At 40.7% G+C, this 23,234-nt stretch overlaps 1 protein-coding gene and 1 long non-coding RNA gene across 8 annotated transcripts in view; one reads left to right on the top strand and one right to left on the bottom strand.

The window, feature by feature from the left end:
• Window positions 1-23,234, top strand: part of LOC148125359 (uncharacterized) — a 318,026-nt gene that overhangs the window by 197,511 nt on the left and 97,281 nt on the right. The window lies entirely within an intron of this gene.
• The window catches only part of RPGR (retinitis pigmentosa GTPase regulator), an 85,489-nt gene that overhangs the window by 37,545 nt on the left and 24,710 nt on the right, over window positions 1-23,234 (bottom strand). For all 7 annotated transcript variants that reach the window (XM_087937753.1, XM_026713610.2, XM_087937754.1 and 4 more), the window contains 6 exons: window positions 21,875-22,030; window positions 20,076-20,200; window positions 6,157-6,333; window positions 5,374-5,533; window positions 4,030-4,136; window positions 2,843-2,908 (listed from right to left, as the gene is read on the bottom strand). In XM_087937753.1, coding sequence (XP_087793879.1) covers window positions 2,843-2,908; window positions 4,030-4,136; window positions 5,374-5,533; window positions 6,157-6,333; window positions 20,076-20,200; window positions 21,875-22,030 — 791 coding nt within the window. The remainder of the gene's footprint in view (window positions 1-2,842; window positions 2,909-4,029; window positions 4,137-5,373; window positions 5,534-6,156; window positions 6,334-20,075; window positions 20,201-21,874; window positions 22,031-23,234) is intronic.

The raw sequence follows: 23,234 nt of genomic DNA, 5'->3' as shown, positions 1-23,234 counted from the left end.
TGAAGGGCTGTCAAAATGGAGCTCAGGTCTTTAGGATTTGACTTCTGTTTCTGCAACCTACCAGTGGAATTCTTCTCCCCTTGGTAGTAGCCCTTTTGCCTTCAGAACTGCTTGCCAGCATGGAGCCTCATTTTCCATAGCAGGTAGCAGCAGCTTGCAACCTTTCCTGTCTGCAGGATGTGTGTTTGTGTGGGTATATATATGATATTTTATGATAGCCAGAAGTACTTTATGGGCTGTAAAGCACTTTTTAATCATAATCTGTAACAGCTGTTAAAACAAACAGGAGAACTACTTGTAAGTATGTTCCACACTTCTTTAAATTGTTTTCATTAATCTACAAAATAGTTGTAAAATTCAGGATTATAAAACATTCCAATCTGCTTGCTTATTCTTCAGATTACATTTACATTAACATGATACAATTGCCAATTCTGATTTTCAGTTTTAAAATATACTTGTCTTATTTGTCAGCTGCACTGCTCTAGCATGCATATATACAGTTTCTGCACAAAAGAACTTTATTTTATTGCATGTAAAGAATGCAAATATTTTACTGAATGTAAAGCATGTAAATATTATTATTCAGCAAGGTGGCTTCCAATAGTGGGAGAATTCCATGTTTGTAAGTTAATCAATTAGATTATGACACTGATCTAGGATTTAGGAGTTAAGATACATAAAAAAGTTATTAGTGTGTATACTCTTCTCCCCATTCTCTGCCCTATACAAAGGTACTTTCCATTATGAAACTAAGTAAAACAATACTTTTGAGAACAAGGCAGTTTAAAGTTTTAACAGTACTAACTGGAGACATAGCATGTAAACCCTTTCATTGACGTATCAGGGTTCTCTGACTTGAGGTTTTTTTCCGTAAATGCATGCAAATCGCATTCTATCTCTTCTAGCAACTGACTTGTGTTAACCTCTTGGTTGAGGGTAAGCAAGAAAGTAATTTTCAGCTGATAAAACAATGCAAAGAAATATCGCAATATTTGTTTTCTCACATTATTGCCAAGTTATATAATCTTAAATTATTATTGTAATTTCTGGTAAGCAGGAAAAAATTAAAAAATATACTATTATGTCCTATAATATACATTTTCCAAAACAGAACTGTTTTTAACATTTCAACTGATTAGGCAGGTGGTTCAAACTGCTTTTTGAAAATAAAGATTTACATAATCTGAAGGTTTTAATGCAGAAAAAATATTCTGAGGCCACTCAAAATTGTGCATACAATATATACTCGAGTATAAGCCAAATTTTTCAGCACATTTTTTTGTGCTGAAAAAAAACTCCTCGGCTTATACTCAAGTGAGATTCCCTCTGAAAAAAAAAATGGTGTGGAGCTCCGGAGCTGGGCAGCCTCTTCCCTGCTTCCGTGTTTCCTTTGCAACTTGTAAGCATGGGGGTAATCGGAAGCAGAAAAGTTTTTGCATGAGGATGTATTGTTTTTTCTTTATTTAACTGTTTTTAGGGGGGGGGAAATCCCACCGTCATGTGAGAATGCTCAGACATGAAATCTATCCGCCTGAAAATAAGTGTGTGTGGGGGGGATCGCAGAAAACAACGCGAGCCGCTGCCACCACCTCCTCCTCCCCCTCCTCCTCCCAAGCGGACTGAAAGCAGCTAGGGCTGAGGAAACGAAGCCACCTTGGCTTGTGTTGTTTTCTGAGCTTAGAGCCAGGGCGCTTTCATTGCACGGCGGAGCTTCTTGTTTCAGGAAACACCGGGCGTCGTTGCTGCCCCCTGAGGGGAGGGCGATTCTGGGCTGCGCGATTGGGGGACTTCGTGGCTTTGGGTGGGTGGGTGGGAGCGAGGACGGACGAAGTCCGTGAAGTGGGGCTTGCCTGCCCTTGCTGGCTGCCTCTGCTTCCTTAGGGGCGGGGAAGGGGGCTCATCTGGACCAAGGGTGAGTCTCCCCCTCAGTTTCCCCTGAAGGATCTTCCGTCGCTTTTGCCTTCTCCCTATGTCTTCCCTCTGTTAAAATCCCCCCCCCACACACACACACTCATTTTCAGGCGGATAGATTTCGTGTCTGAGCATTCTCACATGACGGTGGGTCTTTCCCCCCTAAAAACAGTTAAATAAAGAAAAAACAATATATCCTCATGCAAGAACTTTTCTGCTTCCGATTACCCCATGCTTACAAGTTGCAAAGAAACACGAAGCAGGAAGCGGCTGCCCAGATCCGGAGCTCCACATCATTTTTTTTTTTCAGAGGGAATCTCACTTGAGTATAAGCCGAGGGATTTTTTCAGCACAAAAATGTGCTGAAAAACTTGGCTTATACTCGAGTCAATAAGTTTTCCCAGTTTTTTGAGGCAAATTAGGTGCCTCGGCTTATATTCGGGTGGACTTATACTCGAGTATATACGGTAATTTGTTTTGTATAACTATTATTCATTTCAAACCTGTGTAATCAAGGAACAGAACTTTGGGGTTGGTAGGATCCCTCTGCTGAAATCCTATCTCCTGTAAATCCATCATATGGATAAAAATATTGCTTACACATACAGGGAGGAAAAAGATGGTCATTTAAAGCCTTTTTTGCACACAGGGAATAATGAATTAGTTCTCTTATTTGTCAAAGAAGATGGGAAACCATCACTCTCTACCTTTCTCCTGAACACTTGATAAAAGATGGGAAAGATGGAGAAAGGCAAGATGGAGAGAGAGATCATGGGAAAGATGGATTGCACCTGAAATGTCATGGGCAAGTTGTTAAAACTTTTGAGAGTGCATTCAACCTGCAGGCCAGTAGTTCCCCAGGTTTCATTACTGGTAAAAAAAGCATGAAAAGTAAACAACATGAATTATATAAACAATTCAACAATACCTTTTGTTTTTGAACTGGTACTAATTCTACCAATTGGTCATTTGGATTTAGTCTCATCACATGGGTCTGAAAAACATTTTTAACATGGGTCTGAATTTTTTTTTTATCTCAGTAGTAATAAAAACAAGCAATTAATGTTTTCAGACACAAAAACTGCTTTTTTACTGGAACATCTGAGATCAGTTTCTGAACAATCAGAAAATAAATAGAATTAGAGAAATGCAGGTAAAAGTTCCACTAAATGCTAGACTATTTTTGTTTTAGTTCAGTCCCGGTTATTTTAACTGATTGTTTACCTCCACAAAATATAATTTTTCTAAGAGTGATTGGAAACCAGGATAATTTTTTTTATTTATTGTAACCTCACATATCTACAATTCCCCTACCCCTGCATATAAATTTAATAAATTATTATTAAAACTGGAAAATATGAGTAGTCTATGCCTCTCAAACAAGGCCTAATTTTTCTGTAGCTTTGAAAGGTATATCACTCATCGCTTTCCTAGTTCTAAATATTAAATGTACTTAGTTCCTGAAATACATTTTTAACAAAATCTTATCTAAAAAATTCTGAATTTTAAGTAGTAAATTTTCACATCTCTTTTTAAAAATATTTTTCTGGTATAAAATAAACATTGCTATCAATCTAGGTCAGATACCAGCTATATTTTTAGTTCAGATGTGCATATCTTGAATTTTGTAACTATAATTATCAGGCACAATCAGTTACAAAATCTTTTGAATTTTGTGGTAAACCTGTTACCTGCCTGAACGTCTACAGAAATCCCATTTCTGATTATTTTTCCACTCCAGCTTTATACTTTTTTCCTGGAAAAGTAGGCACACCTAATGAAGCATTACAATGCCTTCTATTTTCAATTTGTAAGAATATCTATTGGTGTCAACATGTGCCAGATCCTAATTTTTTATTTATTTAAAAAAATTAAATTAATTTTAAATTTAATTTTAAATTACTTTGGTCACGTTTTGTGTTATTCAGTATTTGGAACTGTTAAAGCATTCCGGTTGTTTTTCTTTTCTGTTGAACTGTAGTTAACCCAGTATAGTTAGACAGAAAATCTGGCAGACAATGGTTCTGTTACAATTCAAATAAAACATTTTCCTATTTTGTGCATCTCCAGGTTTTTCTGCAGACCTCTTCAACTATTCACTATTAAATATATTACCATATTTAGGACATCTGTAGTATCACCGAGGGTTCTTTCTTCATTTTCATCTGAATCATTGTCTGTTAAGTTGTCCTCTGTATCACTGTTCTTCTCTTTCTTATCTCCTTTAAAACAAAATATATAATACACTTTGACTCTTTGGGGAGAAAAATAGTTTGCCCTCTTAATATAATGGGAGAAACTTTTTGTCTCAATACGCAAATGAAGAGAGACAAATACAAAAATAAAATACAATGAAACTTACTTTCATAAACTTTGATGTGGTAGTAGAAATTATTACTATCATGCAAACAATATAAATCCCTGAGATCGATATTCTCTCGCTAGCTACATTTGCTAGACTCACTCCCATCTTAACCTGGGGAATCAGGTCTCCCTGGTCTTCAAGAATGTCATAAGAATAGGGGCCCTCCAGTTCTAAGGGCCAGGGGAAGCTATGGAGAAGGAATGCTTCCAAGGTCGCACTAGATGTCAATATTTAAGGAAAGGGACTTGAAGTGCTCATTCTTTCTGACCTAATGATGCTTTGGTAGAGGTTGTCCTACAAAGAATCTGACACATTAGTTCATAAGTCAGTTCTGTTTTATTTGACAACTTTTCTTGCCACAGCTATTAAATGAATTAGTGCAGTTGTTAAATTAGTAATACAATTGTTAAGTGAATTGGGTTTCTTCATTGTCTTTGCTTGTCAGAGGGGCACAGAACATGATCACATGACTATGGGACATTGCAACTATCATAAATACATGCCATTTCAAAGCATCTTAAGTTTGGATCACGTGATCATGGGGAAGCTGCAATGGTCATAAGCAGGGGTGGGATTCAATCGGTTCAGCCCTGTTCAGGTGAACTGGATGTTAAATTTATATCTGGCTCACCGAACCGGTAGTTGAACCAACCAGCTGACCTCTCCCGCCCCTCCCAGGAATCCCCATGCAGCCCATTTTGGATGCAGGTAAGTGCAGGTTCTGCATGGAGGCTCTGGAGGGCAAAAAATGGGCCGAACTGGAAGTTCTGGAAGTCCAGAAATGGGCCTGTTTCCGGCTTTTGGAGGCCCCCCGGAGCCCAGAGGAGGCCACTTTCACCCTCCCAGAGGCCCAAGGGAAGCCTCCAGACTCTGGGAAAGGTGAAAAATGGCCCTCCCGAAAGTTCTGATAGGCCACACCCACCATGGCCACACCCACCCAGCAACCGAGCAGAGAACCGGTTGGTGGGATTTTTGAATCCCACCCCTGCCTCATAAGTGTGAAAAACAGTCATAAATCATTTTTTTCAGGGCTGTTGTAATTTTGAACGAAAGGTTGTAAGCCAAGGAGTACATGTAAATAAAATATAGTTTACCTGTTTCATGATCCATAATAGATTCAGATTCTTTATTACTATCAGTTCTGCCAAGCGGAAGAGTACTGCTGATGTCACTTGATGCAAGTTTTAAGGAAGTTTTCCCCAATGGGGGAAGTGTTCGCACCAATCGACTGCATTGTTCTGGCGATTTTTCCTTCTGAAAGAGTTAGAAGAAACCAAATCAGCATTTACATTAGATTTTTAAAGAATAATATACAGAATATATTAAATTAAAGATACTATCCACATTTCAGATTTTGGAACAGGCTCTGTGAATCAAAACTATTTAATTCCCTTAGAATTTTGGTTGAAAATTTTAAATTATCTGAGCCAGAGTTAATTTACTTAATTAAACCTTAACTTAACAAGTTCATAGTACGCTGGAGTACAAATTCAAACTTATAAATTAGAAATAATGTAACCTTTATTTATTTAGAGAAAGACAAAAAGAAAATCATTTGAAAGTCATTTATTTACTTTTATATTGCCCAGGACTGCCCTATCAGAGAGATGGGTAGCATATAAATTTAATAAACAAATAAATATCCCACTTCTTTTCATTAATTTCAATTATAGTTTCCTATCTCATATTTTATATACATTCCTTGAAAGTATTACAGACTTATTCTTTCCTCCAATTCCAAAAATTACAATAAAAAATTCATCATGAAGATAAAACATTTCAAGAAAAAAGTTCCAAAAATTAAAGAAATCTCTTAAACTTTTAAATCTTTTTCAAACAGAATTTTTAATAGGCAGCTTGGAACAGTTATAGTGTACCTTCTCTCTCCGTCGCACACGTGCTGAAAATGTTTGCTGAAAGGTGTCTGCATCTCCTCCCATTTCAGTGACTTTAACTGATAAACTGTGCTCATTTTCTTCTAGCTCATGAATGTTATCAGATTTTTTAGGCCTTGGGGTGGCAAAAACCAGCATATGACAGCCACCACAAGCAGCCTATAATATGAACATAGTAGACTGTATTATTAGAAGTGGTACATGCAGGTAGATAACCCTGAACAGAAAATATTTTCCTAAGTTTAGATTATTATTAAATAATAATCTAATAATTCAGACTTTTTAATATCTCAAAAACACATAATGCAAAATTACCAAAAATATTTTTTCTGGCTACAGGAAATAACAAGTCTAAAGATAGTACCTGAACCTGCAATATTTTTATTAGGGATAACCAAAGGAAAGAGAATACGAAAGAGAATGAATGCCTAATGAAACATATCTTAACAGTGGCTAGGATACTATATGCTCAAATTTGGAAATTAGATAGTACACCCACAGACAATATGATTATAAAAAAAGTAATGGACTGTACAGAAATGAACAAATTCACAATGGAATTGCGGGAGAGGGAGGATAAAGAATTCTATATGGTCTGGGAAAAATGGTATGTCTGGTTAGAAAATAGAAAGAAAATAGACTTCCAGGGTGATGTCATGATGGCTCAGACATAGGAATGGCGGCTCCACTCTGAATGTCCAATTTTTCCATATCCGGATGCCCGATGAAGCGACTGAAGACCCTGGAGAGGTCTGCGGTAGAGAGGGGAAGCTCCGAGGGTAGCAGGCGGAGGCACGATCCCGTTCCTATAAGAGAACCCCTTGAAAACGGCATGGAAGAGACCAGCTCTATGGTCGGATCTGGAGGCGTGACAGCCCAAGAAATGGTGAAGGAAATAAAGAGTGAGGCAACAGAGGCAAACAGTGAGAATTGACGGAGAGAGAAACCTAATCCTCAGAGATTAAACGACCTGAAGAGAGCGGCTGACAAATGAGTTTCCGGTGAGGGGAATTTGGTTATCTTGTGGTGGGAGTGGAAGATTGACGACCAATCACAGTGAATGTCTGCCAGAGTGAGAGAAGTGACTAGAGACTAAACTTGAGCTTGGAATTACTTTAAAACTACCTAAGATAGACAATTTGATTATTGGACTGACTAATTTGAGGAGACTGGCGAGGCCTGTTTAAACAGATCGAAAGGAGAAGATTTATAAAGAGAATGGACAAGAAGTGCTAAAGGAGAGGTAAAGAAATTCGGCTGGTATAGTGACTGTGCAGTAACTGTATATATTAGAAGGTAGAGGACAGTTTGTAACGAGAAGAGCTGATAGTAAAAGTATAACGAACATTAAGTGCTTCAAATTTTTCTAAGGACATTTGGGCTTCTCAAATTAAAAGAATAAATATAAAAACTTTGAAAAGAAAGAATAATTGTGTAAGATCTGACTATACAACTACAGGGTAAAAAGAAATAAGAGGTATTGTAAAATTGATATTTACAATGTATGATATATATTGATTGATAAATTGATAATTATTTTTTGCTTTATCTTTTTTCTATATGAATTTATAACCTTATATTATTGAATTAATTAGATTAATTACAATAAGATTGGGAACAAGGTTATTACCTATTATCGGAAACTGTGCTGATATTATTATTTATTATAATTCCATAAAGTTTATAAATTATATTATATTTACTTATAGATATTAATTACTAATTAACTGGTATTCTCTATATTTATTCATTACAAACCACAAATTATTTATACATACATACATACATACATATATATATATATATATATATATATATATATATACACACACACACATATATATATATATATACACACACATATATATACACATACATACTATATATATATATATATATATATATATATATATATATATATACACACACATACATACATACATACTGTATATGTGTGTGTGTGTGTGTTGTGAGAGAGAGAGAGAGAGAGAGAGAGAGAGAGTTTTCTTAAGTTTTCGTGGTACTTACATGTATGGTATTCAGCTTTGTTCGGGTATTTTCCCATGTCATTATAGTTTTGCTTTTAAAGTTGTAGCAACATTTCGGCAGAATCTCATCTGCCATCATTAGGCTTCTGTATTATGTTCGTCTACAGAAGCCTGATGATGGCAGATGGTCTGCCAAATGTACTACAACTTTAAAAGCACAACTATAATGATGAGGAAATTACCCGAACAAAGCTGAATACCATACATGTAAGTACCTGCGAAAACTTAAGAAAACACACACACACACATATGTATGTATGTATGTATGTATGTATGTATGGTATTCAGCTTTGTTCGGGTATTTTCCCACATCATTATAGTTGTGCTTTTAAAGTTACAGCGAGGTTTCGGCAGAATCTCATCTGCCATCATCAGGCTTGTGTATTGTGTTCATCTGTGAGTCAGGCTTTCACAGATGAACACAATACACAAGCCTGATGATGACAGATGAGATTCTGCCGAAATGTTGCTACAACTTTAAAAGCACAATTATAATGACGTGGGAAAATACCCGAACAAAGCTGAATAACATGCATATAAATACCCACGAAAACTTAAGAATATATATATATTTATTATTGACTTACTGATTTTTGGTACTAATTGTATTGTATTATATTGGCTATTGTAGATAATTAGGATATTGACTATATTATTGGGATAAAGTACTTAGTATAAATCAATTACCGATATATAATTATTTAGAGTTAAGTAAATAATATATAGTTAAGACTAATGAATACAATATAGAAGATATAATAATATAGATTCTTGGACTTTAAAGTAAAGGATTATTATATACTATATTTAATTATTATATATTATACTCCATATATTAACAGCAGCAAGGCTTGCCTTTGCCCAAAATTGGAAATGTGAAAATATTCCCTTCAACTTCATGATTATAAAGAAAACTTCGGAATGTGCAGAAATGGACAGGTTGTCAGTGGAACTTAAAAACAAAGAGGAGTCAGAGTACTATGAGATCTGGAATTCTTGGTACAGTTGGTTGGAAGGTAGACATGAAAGGAATAAAACAAAGTCAAATAAAAAGATATGATAATTAGATGAAACTTTGTGTTATATATTAATGTAATAAGTGTGATTGATTATTCTATATAATTTGAGAGATGTCAGATTGAGTGAACACTGTTTTGCTTACATTGCGATAAGCGGAATGTTTGGTTTTATTGTATTTGTATAAATTTGTTTAATAAAGTATTAAAAAAAAAGAAAATAGAAAGAAAATATAATGCAAAAGTAGAAGCTTTGAAGTGTAATTTTAAATAATGTATTTATATATATTTATGTATACATACATATATATATATACATACACATACATATACACATATATATGTATGTGTGTGTGTGTGTGTATGTGTAACTTTAGAAAAATGGTATAACTGATGTCACAAATAACTGCAAAAATATATATAGAATTTGTTTTTTAAAGATGAAAATTTAATAAACTTTATTTAAAAAATATTTTTTCCACAGAATTTTGAGCCAAGATGATATACCAAACAAAATTAAATAGGAAAAACTACATTATCATATAATGTTTGATTTATTGATTTTTAAATCAAGCTGATTTCTTGATGGAAAAACCCTATTATTTTGTTTAATGTTCATTTTCACCAGGATCATTTTCTGCAAATCTTTAATTTATCTTTAGCTGAAGAAAAATCACCAAGAAATATAGCAAAAACTGCAGACTTGAATCCTAAGCTTCTTAATATACTCTACTGTTGCTTTTACCTAACATGTTCCTACTTCTTAACTGTCCCCTCTAACTGCTGCCAATGTTTTTGAAACAGTGACTTAGGAGAAAATTAAAATAATTGTCACTGTATCTACATACACACTTGACAATTTAATATATATAGGAAAATATTTAATAAAAATATTGTTTAATAGTTAAGAAGAGATGAACTGGCATAATGCATTGAGGGGGATTAATACTGTAAATCAGCGGTCGCCAACTGGTGGGCCATGGAAAATTTTTGGTGGGCTGCAGAAGAAATGGCCCCGAAAAGCAATTAATCTAGGCTGCGCAGTTCTCTCACCTCCTGGGTCTTCGAGAGACCCCGGAGTCAGGTCCCTGAGATGCACACACCAACCAGCTCCCACACACAGTGGCGGTGGCGGCAACAACAGTCCCCACCCCCAGCACCCACTGTTAGCTCTTCCCATTAGTTCTCTAGCTTTGAATTGCTCCTGCCTCTCTTTCCTTCCACCTCCCCTCCACGTGCAGGCAGGCAGGGAAAGGGAGATGGAGCCATGTGCAGTTCTCTACTTTTCCAGCGCTCACTGCCTCTCCCATCATCAAAGCCTCGAGATGCAGGCAAAGCTGCCACAGCAGTAGCGTCCTGAGTTGCCCTACCATGCTTGGTTAGTTAAGAATCACCCTATCCAGAGAAGGAGGTGCTGGAGGAGGAGGAGGCTGCAGTAGTGGAGAAACAAGCAACTCGGGGCTTTACCTGTGTTTCCGAGGTTTCGATGTTGGGAGAGACAGCGAGGGCTGGAAAAGCGGACAGCTGCACATGGCTCCGTCTCCCTTTACTTTCCTGCCTGCACGTGGGCGCGGGAGGGGGAGGAAAGAGAGAGAGCCAGGAGCAATTCAAAGCTAGAGAACTAATGGGGAAAGCTGACAGCAGGTGCTGGGGGAGAGGACTGTTGTTGCCGCCGCTGTGTGTGGGAGCATGCATCTCAGGGACCTGAGCCGGGAGGCGCGGGAACTGCATTTGGTGGTTTTTAAGATCTCCTGGAACAGGGTAGATTGGTGTTTTGTAGGTCTCGGAGAAAGAGTGAGTTTTATTTCACCCCCTTTCCTTCCCTGGTAACGCAAGAGATGCTTTCTCTCCCCCCTTCCCCCTCCCCCAAATAATCACTGGCTGTGCCTGGGTTTGGCAGTGAAATGCTTAAAAAAAAGTGAGTGAAGTGCCCCCAGGGACACCTTTCTGTGCCTGTCTCCAGGTGAGGCTGGAAGAGCCACCTCCCCCCCCCGCCAGCTTTTCCTCGGCTGCAAATCTGAGCTCTCTCAATCCTCCACCTGGCATCTGAAAGGCTCTTCTATCTCTTTGGAAGGTGCAGGTGGGGGGAGGCTTCCAGCCCAGAACATTTTATTTTGTTATCATTAAGTATTTATGTTTTTGTTATAATTAAATGTGTGTGTGCGTGCATATTTTTTTTTATATATATGTATGTATGTATGCATGTATGTATATATATATATATATGTTCTGTCTCACTTGTAGCCACAAGTGAGAGTCCAAATGTCCCAAAGAAATAAACACCAACAAATAATATCAGAAACCACAGAGTTAACTTGTCTCTGTAATCATCGTTGGCAGCTTTCCCAGAAACTGTCTTCAAGCCGAGATAACGAGCCACAAGATAAATCAGGAACAGGAACAGAGGCTTCTTCAAAGCTGTGCAGTAATTAACAAAGTTTGATCCGGACAAGAATCGTTAACTAGCACGCCTCCTTATATTCTTTGAAGGGGCGTGTCAGTCTCTCTAATTAGTCTCTGACTTGACGTTTCTTTTCAAATTGTGCTTGATGTCACAACCTGCGTCTAGTCCTTGCATCAACCCAACATTCGTCATCACTCAAGGACTCTGGTATGTTCTGTGGATCAGCTGCTGACACCTGAAGCATGATTGAAGTGGAAGGTTCTGGAGAGGATGGTGTTTCCGACACTCCCTCATCCTCCTGGCTCACGTTTGCATCTCTCATTAGAGCAGGCTCCAATTCCAATGCCAAACCTTCCTCATCACTCAAACCTGTGTCTTCTGATACATCAAACTATATCAGACAGTATTTGTATGTGGATCTTTGGTTATTCGGGTTTTCTCCCGCGTAAAATTGGAAGTATCTAGGTGACGTTTCAATGAAGTCTCATTCATCATCTTCAGGCTTTGTGCTTCTCAGAGTAATGTGAGCTTGCAGCTGCTTCTTCCTTTTAACTGCTAGTGGGGGTATGACACACTCCCACCCAATCAGAACACAGCCAAGCCCTCACCCAATCAAGTCACACCCCCACTAGCAGTTAAAAGGAAGAAGCAGCTGCAAGCTCACATTACTCTGGGAAGCACAAAGCCTGAAGATGATGAATGAGACTTCATCGAAACGTCGCCTAGATACTTCCAATTTTACGCAGGAGAAAACCCGAATAACCAAAGATATATATGTGTGTGTGTATATATATATATATGTATATATGTGTGTGTGTGTGTGTGTGTGTGTGTGTGTGTGTGTGTATAGGTAAGTAGGTAGGTAGGTAGATCTTGGCATGTTTAGGTCTTTTCCCATGTAAGATTGAGAGTATCTTGGCAACGTTTCGACAAGCTCCCACTCACCATCTTCAGGCTGGTGCTTTTGGCTTCATGCTTTGCTCGAACAAGCACGAAGCTGAAAGCACCAGCCTGAAGATGGCGAGTGGGACCTCATCGAAACATTGCCAGGATACTCTCAATCTTACACGGGAAAAGACCCGAACATGCCAAGACCTGCATACCTGTACCCGTGAAAATCTACAAATATATGTATGTATGTATGTATGTATGCATGTATGTATGTATATGTATATTCAGCTTTTTTCGGGTATTTTCCCACGTCATTATAGTTGTGATTTTAAAGTTGTATCAACGTTTCAGCAAAATCTCATCTGCCATCATCAGGCTTGTGTATTGTGTTCGTCTGTGAGTCAGGCTTTCATAACCATTTCTGTTTTAAATTTGGTGCTAACCTACTGCTGTGTTAGAATGGTTTTTTCTTCATCCTGATTTGTTGGGAGTCTTGGTCTGTGTTTATTGGTCTTGGAGTTTGCTGTGTTCTGCTTGATTGGTGTTTCTAATATCTTCTGTCTGTTTTGTAGCTTTTTTTGTCTTGATTGGCTGGCAACATTGTCTTACTTTATTGGAGGCCTTTAGTGCAGCTTGGCTCCAGGTAAATGGACGGCTATCATTAGTTAGGAAGCTAGGTTTCATCTGGGTGCCTGGTTGGGGTGTGTTTGAGCTGGAAGTATCAGGAGGGGTCTGTTTGTGCCCAGGTGTTTGCCTGGCTTGTGGTTTGGAGATTTTTTTGTTTGAGAGTGCAGGCTTCCAGATAATTGACAGTCTGGTGGAGTCATCTCTTCTATTCATGCTTTCAGGTCTTTTTTCAATCTCTATGGCTTGGTTTTCCAGATCAATTTTATCTTTGGAGTTTCTTAGGATGGCTGCTATATTTCTGTCTGTTTTGAAGGCAGTCTTGATGTGATGCCTGTGTAGTATCTTACTGATTTTGTCTGTAGTACTTCTTATGTAGGGCAGGACATATATATATCCCTCACTCTCACTCTCTCACCTCCCTCTCTTTCACCCTCTTTCTGCTTCACTGGGTCTTTGATTGGAGATTTCTTCTGGAGCAGAAGCAAAGAGCCTCTTCCACTGAAGATTTATCTGTGTCTTCTAATTTTCTTCCAGAGCAGAACAAAAAAGCCTCTTCTTGTGAAGGTTTTTCCATATCTTTATATTCTGCTTTTCCCTGAAGCAAAAGAAAGCCCTTCCCAGTGAAGACCTCTCTGTGTGTTTATTCTGATTTTTCTCTGCAGTAAAATCATCTAGTGGCAGGCCTTAAGTAAGAATCCCACAGTTATTTTAGTTTGTGCGTGGCCCACCCACTATTCAATTTACCACTTCTGTCTGTGCCTCTTTCCCAAAGTGTACACTTGTCTCAGTCACAGACCCTCTCTCTCACACACACATAAACACTGGTCCATGAAAAAACTGTCTTTCGTGAAACCAGTCCCTGGTGCCAAAAAGGTTGGAACTCCTTTTTGGCCATGCAGGGTCCCTACAGGAGAGTCCTTTTAAGAATTATGTATTAATAGAAAAGCAACTAACTTACCTCTGTTCCTAAATGCTAAAGCTGTTTCACATAAAAAACAGAGGAGCTGTGATGACTCGTAGTCTCTTAAAATAACCCAAACCCCAAAACATACATTAAAGTCTGGTAAGGCCTTCAACTTAACTTCACTGTTTTATTAGGCATAGTTTAAAGTCACAAAAGTAAATAATGAGGCAAAAAGAAAACCAAAACAAACCACACTGACGAGAGTTACGAAGCAAGCCAAGATAACTAATCATAAACTCCACGAAAATAACCGAGAAGAGTCTATGGGAAGAACACCAGCAAAGATAAACCTCTTTCAAAGTAAACACTAAACTTTGACTCCAGCAATTCTGACTATGCAGTTACAAACTTATATACATAGCTCCCAGCTGCAAGCCACGAGGAGGATCATGGCAATCTCCTTTTGAGTAGATCTCGCTTTTCCCTGATCCTCTCCTCCCTGTGTGACCTAGGATGGATAGGGGATGGATCCTCCTCTGACTGCTCAGCCGGCCTCTGCCCTTCCCCAGCCTCCTCCACCACCTCTGGAGGCACACTCCCACTCCCTGTTGGCTGTTCCTCCTCTTCCTCAGAGTCAGACTCCACCAGGGGCATGACACTATCCCCCCCGGAGGGCCCCCTCCCTTGGGACCAGGCGGATGAGGACATTGAGGAAACCGAGAGTGAAAGTCCTGGACCAAATGAGGAGCATGAACATCAGTGGCATCGACCCAGGTGAAGTCCTCTGGTCCATAAACTTTCCATGCCACCAAATACTGAAATCAGTCCCACAACTGGTGTGAATCTTGCATGCTATCCACTTCGTACTCCTCCTCTCCCAGAGGGGCTACTGGGGCCGGCTGTGATGGAGCCGGTCTATGCGGACTGTCGGCTGAGGCAGGGACTAACAGGGAACGATGAAAAACAGGATGGATACGCATGGTCGTGGCAGGGAGAGATGATAAGCCACAGGATTGATCACTGCCTCAACCGGAAAAGGTCCCAAGTAGCGGTGATCGAGCTTTTTCGATGGTCGCGTCATTGGTAAGTATCGAGTAGAGAGCCAAACCCGATTGCCTACTGTTAAAGGCGGAATATCACGATAATGTCAGTCTGCAAACCATTTATAGTCTTCCTTGGATCTTTCTAGTTGATCGTGGACCATGTGGTGCACAGCTTTTAACTCCTGCAAGAACTTATCCACTGCCAGAACTGGGGAATCAGACGGGGCTAAAGGGAAAAGTCATGGATGAAACCCATAGTTAGCAAAGAAAGGGGACACAAAGGGGACACACGGGTGGATGCATGTTGAGCATTGTTTTCAGCGAATTATGCCACCGGTAGCACTTCCACCCAATTGTCTTATTGAGTATTGCTGAAACAGCGGAGGTACTGCTCCAAAATAGCATTCACTCTCTCTGTCCCCCCATCAGTTTTGGGGTGATGAGCAGATGACAGACACGCCTGAACTTGCAGTTTTGCAAGTAGAGTCTGCCAGAAGCGTGCCATAAATTGTACCCCCTGATCTGATACCATGCAGTCTGGTAACCAGAAAACATGGGAGATAAACAATTGAGCCGTTATCTTGGCCGATGGAAGACCCGCACATGGAATAAAGTGGGCCATTTTAGTCAACATATCCACCACTACCAAAATGGTTATGGCACCTTTCGATGGTGGTAACTCAACGATGAAATCCAATGAAACTGCCCCCCACAGTTCTGGCATGGGCAAGGGCTGCAAGAGACGAGGGGGCGCACCAGGAGCATACTTGGCTTGGTGACAAATCCCACAGGACGCCACATCTCCCGACACATCATGTTTAAGTCTCGGCCACCAAAATGTCCTAGAGATGAGGTGCAGTGTTTTGAAGACCCAAAGTGTCCTGCCGCCGGACTATCATGACATTGACATAGAATAAGGCCACAAAGAGGACCTCCAGGCACGTAAATGCGATCATGGAACCGCAACAGGTCCCCCGTATACGCCCAAGGAGTCTCTTGTCTCCCATTCTCATCCAATTCTTGACGTCAAGCTGCCACAAATGGGTCCTACCACTGTGCCTCCTGAATCCTCACCTGGAGGTCCACAGGTTCCTCGGTGGCCGCAAACCGCTCCAACGGAATCACCGTCTGGGGCAAGATTTTATCCTCCCTTCGGGTATACTCGGGCTTCCGAGATAGGGCGTCGGCACGTTGATTCCCTCTACTCGGAACATAGGTCACCGGGAAATCAAATCGAGCAAAGAATAAGGACCATCTCACCTGACGCTGGTTCAATGTCCGAGCTGTACATAGGTGTTCCAAATTGCGATGATCCGTCCAAACCTCAATTTGGTGACGAGCCCCCTCCAGGTGGTGCCTCCATGTCTCAAAAGCAACCTTAACCGCCAATAGCTCCTTGCCCCAAATTGTATAGTTGCGCTCTGGAGTTGACAACTTCCGGGAATAAGTGCACGGGAACAAGGTGCCTGTGGGAGCATAGGCCTGGAGGAGTACCGCACCAACAGCCACATCTGTTTCCACCACAAATGGCTGGCCTGGATCAGGCTGGATCGAGGCATTGAAAGTCGCCTTTGCTTCCGAGCCTATAGCTCGGAAGCAAAGGCGATTTTCAATGCCTCGAAAGCTGCCTGCTCCTCAGCACCCCAATGGAACTTCTCCCCCTTCTTGAGCAGATTAAAAAGGGGAGCAGTCAAGGCAGCAAAGTGGGGAATAAATGTGCGGTAGTAGTTCGCAAACTGCAACAGTCGTTGCACATCCTTAGCCCATTGTGGAGGTTCCCACGCCTGCAATGATTGTATTTTTTCCAGGTCCATTTCCACCCCAGAAATAGGGTGTCCACTAGGGGAATGACAGGAGCCCTGATCAACTATCACAGCCATCATTTTGACAGTTTTGCTGTATTGTTGTCTGTGGACACCCCCACTAAATGCATGCATGGGATAAACTGAGCCTGGTTTGTTCTCAGTCTTTTAAGTGGCCACAAACTACTAAAAAAAGTGGTATTTGATCACAAGGCAAGGAAGCATTGAGAAATGTTTCCTTTTTTGTATTTGAGCATCCAAGAAGGGACAGGAAAGGAGAAAGGGAAAGAAAAAAGAAAAAGAAGGAAAGAGGGGAAGGAATGAAAAAGAGGGAAAAGGGGGAAGAAAAAAGAAAGGTGAGGGAAGAGGGAAGGAAAAAGAAGAAAAGGGAAAAAGGAAAGAAAGGAAAGAAGTTTCTCCCCAGCCCTGCCCAGTACATCACAGTTGTCCCCTCACATGAGTGACATCGAACTGGCCACATTCACCACGCCCACACGTACCATGCCCACGCCCACCTGGCCCTCCAAGGTCAACCACAACCCTGATGCGGCCGTCAATGAAATTGTGTGTGACACCCTTGATTAAAGGAAAATATTGGGAAATATCTCTTCTTTCATAAATACTTTGAAAATATCTTTTCAAATAATCTAACTGAATGAAAAGTTTGTATGGAAATGAAATATTTCTCATGCCATTTTGTTTCTTCTTTTTCTTATTATCATTGCACACTATAATATGTCTTTTATTTGGATAACATTAAATCAATTTTTTGCTAATGTACTGTATATACTTGAGTATAAGCCTAGGGTGGGAAATGCAGCAGCTACTGGTAAATTTCAAAAATAAAAATAGATACCAATAAAAATTTTAACTAGGACAGTTGAGAATAAGTTTGATGTTCACAATTTCCTCTTTGAAAGAGACCAGTAAATAGGGAACAAGAAGATGAAGAAAAAGAAGTGTGTTTTTTCACACTTTTCACACTGCAGTGAACAAAAATGGCATCATAGGAACAGGCTTATTCTCAGTCCAAAGGTTTGTTTCTGATTTCTTCCCTGATTTAAGGGAAATTTGGGAAACGATCTCATGATCATGAAAGGTTTAATTGATTCACTAACCCAAAAGATGATGATGAAGATGACAGTGGGAGGCAGGAGTCACTCTCTCCCTTGCGAGAAAAAAGCAAGAGCCGTTCTTATGATCTCTCTCTCTCTCTCTCTCTCTCTCCATAATACAGTCAAGCCCTTTCCAGCACGCGTGATCTGCCGCCGCCGCCGCTTTGCACCTTGCAAATGCAAAATCCCAGGGTTTTTGCATTTGCAAGGTGCAAAGCGGCAGGGGCGGATCGTGCGTGCTGGAAAGGGCTTGACTGTATTCTGGAGAGAGAGAGAGATCATAAGAATGGCTCTTGCTTTTTTCTCGCAAGGGGCGGGCACTGGGGGCTTGCAAGGGAGAGAGTGACTCCTGCCTCCCACTGTCATCATCATCTTCTACTTTTGGGTTAGTAAATCAATTAATTTGGAAAATGATCTCACTATCATGAAAGTCAGTGTTCTCTGCCCATGGGGCGTTTGGAAGAAAACACCCCGCGGCATATCCACGCACGTGTAAGGGGAATCAGAAATCCCCACGTTCAACACCTAGCACGGCAGAAGAGAAAATGCAGCTGTGAGCAAATACTGGGAAAACCTGATTGATCAGAAGGAAGGAGGCAAAAAAGGGAGGGGTGGTGGTGGACGGAGGTCCCACTGGTATTTGTGAAACACTCGGTCGGCAGCACTTAAAATGAACGTCCTCGCTCCCACCCACCCACCCAAAGCCATGAAGTCCCCAATCGCACAGCCTAGAATCGCCCTCTCCTCAGAGGGCAGCAAAGACGCCTGGCGTTTTCCGAGACAGGAAGCTCCGCAGTGCAATGAAAGCGCCCTGGCTCTAGGCTCGCGGGCTCAGAAAACAACGTGAGCCGAGGTGGCTTCGGCTCCGCTTGGCTTCGTTTCCTCAGCCCAGCTGCTTTCAGTCCGCTCGGGAGGAGGTGGTGGTGGTGGCGGCTTGCGTTGTTTTCTGAGCCCGCGAGCCTAGAGCCTAGAGCTCAGAAAACAACGCGAGCGCCACCACCACTTCCTTCCCCTCCTCTCGAGCGGACTGAAAGCAGCTGGGGCTGAGGAAAGGAAGCCAAGCGGAGCCAAGCCACCTCGGTTCGCGTTGTTTTCTGAGCCTGCGAGCCTAGAGCTCAGAAAACAACGTGAGCCGCCGCCACCACCTCCTCCCCCCTCCTCTCGAGCGGACTGAAAGCAGCTGGGGCTGAGGAAACGAAGCCAAGCGGAGCCGAAGCCACCTCGGCTCGCGTTGTTTTCTGAGCCCGCGAGCCTAGAGCCAGGGCCCTTTCATTGCACAGCAGAGCTTCTTGTCTTGGGAAACGCCGGGCGTCGTTGCTGCCCCCTGAGGGGAGGGCGATTCTGGGCTGCGCGATTGGGGACTTTGTGGCTTTGGGTGGGTGGGTGGCTGGGTGGGAGCCGAGGACGGACAGAATCCGCGAAGTGGGCTTGCCTGCCCTTGCTGGCTGCCTCTGCTTCCTTAGGGGCAGGGAAGGGGGCTCATCTGGACCAAGGGTGAGTCTCCCCCTCAGTTTCCCCTGAAGGATCTTCCGTCGCTTTTGCCTTCTTCCTACATCTTCCCTCTGTTAAAATCCTCCCCCCCCCACACACACACTTATTTTCGGGCGGATAGATTTTGTGTCTGAGCATTCTCACATGACGGTGGGTCTTTTTCCCCCCCTAAAAACAGTTAAAAAAAGAAAAAACAATATATCCTCATGCAAGAACTTACAAGTTGCAAAGGAAACATGGATGCAGGGAAGCGGCTGCCCAGCTCTGGAGCTCCACACCATTTTTTTTTTCAGAGGGGAATCTCACACGAGTATAAGCCGAGGGGTTTTTTTTCAGCACAAAAAATGTGCTGAAAAACTCGGCTTATACTCGAATATATACGGTAAATAAAATGTAGGCTAAAATGTAAAGGTGGAGTGATGAATAATAATATTAATTATAATAATATTTAATGACTTTAGAACAGATCTAAAGTTAAAAAAATAAATGAAACATACTAGTTTCAGATGTTTTAAATGCCAGACAATACTTATTGCAAAGCTTAAATAATGAAGACTTACCAAATGGACAGTAAACCTCAAAAAATTAGAACATAATGTAGGTACAAACTGATTAGTGTACTTTTCTTTCCCAAGTCCTAATTTGCCATGCCGTCCATCGCCAAAAGTATACATAAGACCATTCTCTAAATATAAAGAAACATGTTAATACCTCAGCCTGAAGACAAAACTGTTATTCTAGCAGCAATTTTATACTTTAGAATTTCAACATGTAAAATAAGCTTTTCATTAGGTGTATAGAATCAGGGCCACTGAAATTTTAAAGATCCAATAACAAGACTGCACATATGCACAAGCCTGTTATAAATTGTTCCTTCCATTTTTTTTAAAAAAGTATGATTTTATTAAATTTCAAAAACATAAATAAAATGTAAACATGCAAAAAAAAGAAAGTACAAAAAAAAGAATCAGACAAAAAGTAAGATAAAAGTGCAAAGAAAAGAAGGAAAAAAGAAAAAGAATGGCTTCCGATTTTCTTGGGTACAGATATAGATAAAAAATATATCCAGTTCTTGCTCTAAAATTAACAATGGTCTACATTACTTCTATAATCCCATATAACTCTAGTCATTAAATCCCAAAATCAAATTTTAATTTCTCTTAGTTTTTTGCAAAAAGTCCAAAGGTAGCTTGAAAGTAGAAACAAAAAGTCTGTTGTTTAATCAAAGTTGTCAGTTTTGCCATCTCCACCAATTCTATTTGTTTTAACATTCTTCCAATGTAAGTAAGTCCTTCCACCTTTGTGCATGTAGGAATATCACCACTGTTATCATATATAAAAATGAAGTTTAATGAGATTTTTCAATTTGTCATTAATCACTAAAGAAAAATCTCTGGTTCCAATTGTAAATTTATCCCAGAAGGCCCTTCAGGCTGCAGAGGTCCCTCTCCATCAAGCTGAAATGGGAGGAACCCCAAACAATGATGACCAGTTGCTGGATTCTTATGACAGCGAAGACAAGGGGGAAAATGACCAAATAGTGAGTGGACCGATTCCCCCTTTTGTCTTCCCAATATGACCTACAGCCCCAATAACAGGGAATAAGGGGACTTTCCAAGCCCTAATAAATTCAGGCTGTATTTCTATGGTAGGTTTAGAGTTGCCATTAAGATCTTCTGAATTAAGCTACATGTTTGGTACCAATATTTTCTAATTTTCTTGCATGTCCACCAAAGCCAAAAAAATACCTTCAAACTGATTACAGTTCCAACAAATATTTGAAATTTCATTATATATGTTTGAAAAAAATTCTGTTGTCAAATATCAGTGATGTATCATTTTTTTAAAATTCTTTTTAATAGTATAATTGGACATGAAATTCAACTCTTTCTTCCACATATTTCCCCATTGATATATTATATCCAATATTTTTTGCTTATCTTTCATACAGTCTTTACCTTGTTCATCCTCTGTTTTCATTTTCAATAAAAGTTAATACATTTTAGCAATAATATGATTATCATATGTACACCCTCCATTTCTGATTTGGAGAGAAATCACAATTTGCCATATTCACATTTAATGCCAATTTGTGATTTTCAATATAATGAAACATATGGGAAAATCTGAACATGAGAAAGCAGTTTTAACACTGATTAACTCAGACCACCATCCCAGTGCAAACCCATTGATTAACAATTACATGTGAACTTAGTCACCATTTTTTAAAATTGTTTAACTTAATAATTAATGAATTGCTTTGAAATCTATTTAGGACTATGAAGATCTATTGACCTTTAATATCATAAAATGCTTAGATACACTGAAAATGTAGCATCAGAGTTAACATTACAGGTACCTGTTATTAAAGCTGTGTGGTTTTCTCCACTTGCAATGTTACATATTTTTTGCTTTCCCAGATGATCTACCATCTTTGGTTCAGAAGTTTCAAAGATAAATGTGCCAAGTCCAAGTTGCCCATATTGGCCTAGGCCAAAGGTAAAGACCTCTCCTCCTGAAAAATGCACATGAAAGTAATATTCTAGTCACAACTGTCATTTTCTATTTGTATAGCAACTCCTTGTTTAGCAGCTATTGTTTTGTGAATATTTGCAAATATAATGGCAAGTTTTCAAAAAAAAATTCTGACTAATGAATACATTTACAACCAATTTATTTTCCAGATTCCTTTTATTCTGCCTCTTATTATTTTTAAAAATAACTCAAGGAGTTATACATAACATTTGTTAAGGGAGTTTTGTCCCATTTTACAAGCTTTCTTGCCACAGTTGTTAAGTGAATCATTGCAGGTTTTATGTTAGTAATACAGGTGTTACAGTAATACACCAGCTTTCCTGGTGACTTTGCTTGTCAGAATGTCACAAAAGCTGATCACATGAAGTGAAATCCAAGCTGGAGTGATGAGGGGAGAACTGCAGTTTTGCAGGTCCCAATGTCTCTTCTCTGCCACCGGCGGGGACCTTCTGCCACCTCCCACTGCTTTCTGCACTTTGGAGCACCCGGGCAAAGGCAGCTGCCACATCCAGGCCTGGCTGCATCCCTCAAGTGCCGATCCCAACCGCTGCCGCCTCGTGAGCCAGCGAGCCTAGCCAGAGGCCGCCAGTTGCTGCTGGACAGTCTCCTGGGAACCAAAAAGAGACAATCACACTGGCCCCGGAGAGGCTGGCGGGCAAGTTGTTCGGCAAGGACTCCATGTCCAACAAAGGGACCAGGTGGGGGGCTTGCTCCCCTCCCTCTTTTGTGCAGATTTACAAAGAAAAGACTGGAAACTTCAAGCCAGGCAGACCGCGCAGCCTCCACCTCGCCTACCCCATCAGCAGCTCTGGGCAGCAGTTCAGCTTTCCTGGCTGGCTGTGACCCCCAATCCCCACCTGTCCTTCCCTTCCTCTCAGACCTGGTGGCAGAGAGGAAGGCGAGCTAGGGCTGACCTGCTGCCGTTCAGCACCCTCCCCCAGTCTGCATCTCACCCCTGCCCGGACTCTCCACAGCTGTTGGATCTTGCCTGCCATGCCTGCCAGCAGGTGAGGCAGCAAGGAGCTGTGAGGCTGTGGTACCTGCATCGTCCTTCCACTGGCTGGCCGTCCACCATCCACCCACCCAGTCAGGGTGGAGTGTGGGAGTGCCTCACCTTGGGAGAAGGCAACTGGGTTCCGGATTCATAGTAAAGAACCGCAGAGGGTTTGGATATAAACAGTAGC

Source organism: Pseudonaja textilis, chromosome 7 (assembly GCF_049901715.1).
Source record: "Pseudonaja textilis isolate UNSWEBS1 chromosome 7, rPseTex1.2, whole genome shotgun sequence".
Classification (NCBI taxonomy): Eukaryota; Metazoa; Chordata; class Lepidosauria; order Squamata; family Elapidae; genus Pseudonaja; species Pseudonaja textilis.
The sequence above is the reverse complement of the archived record's forward strand: the minus strand, read 5'-3'. Positions and strand labels throughout refer to the sequence as shown.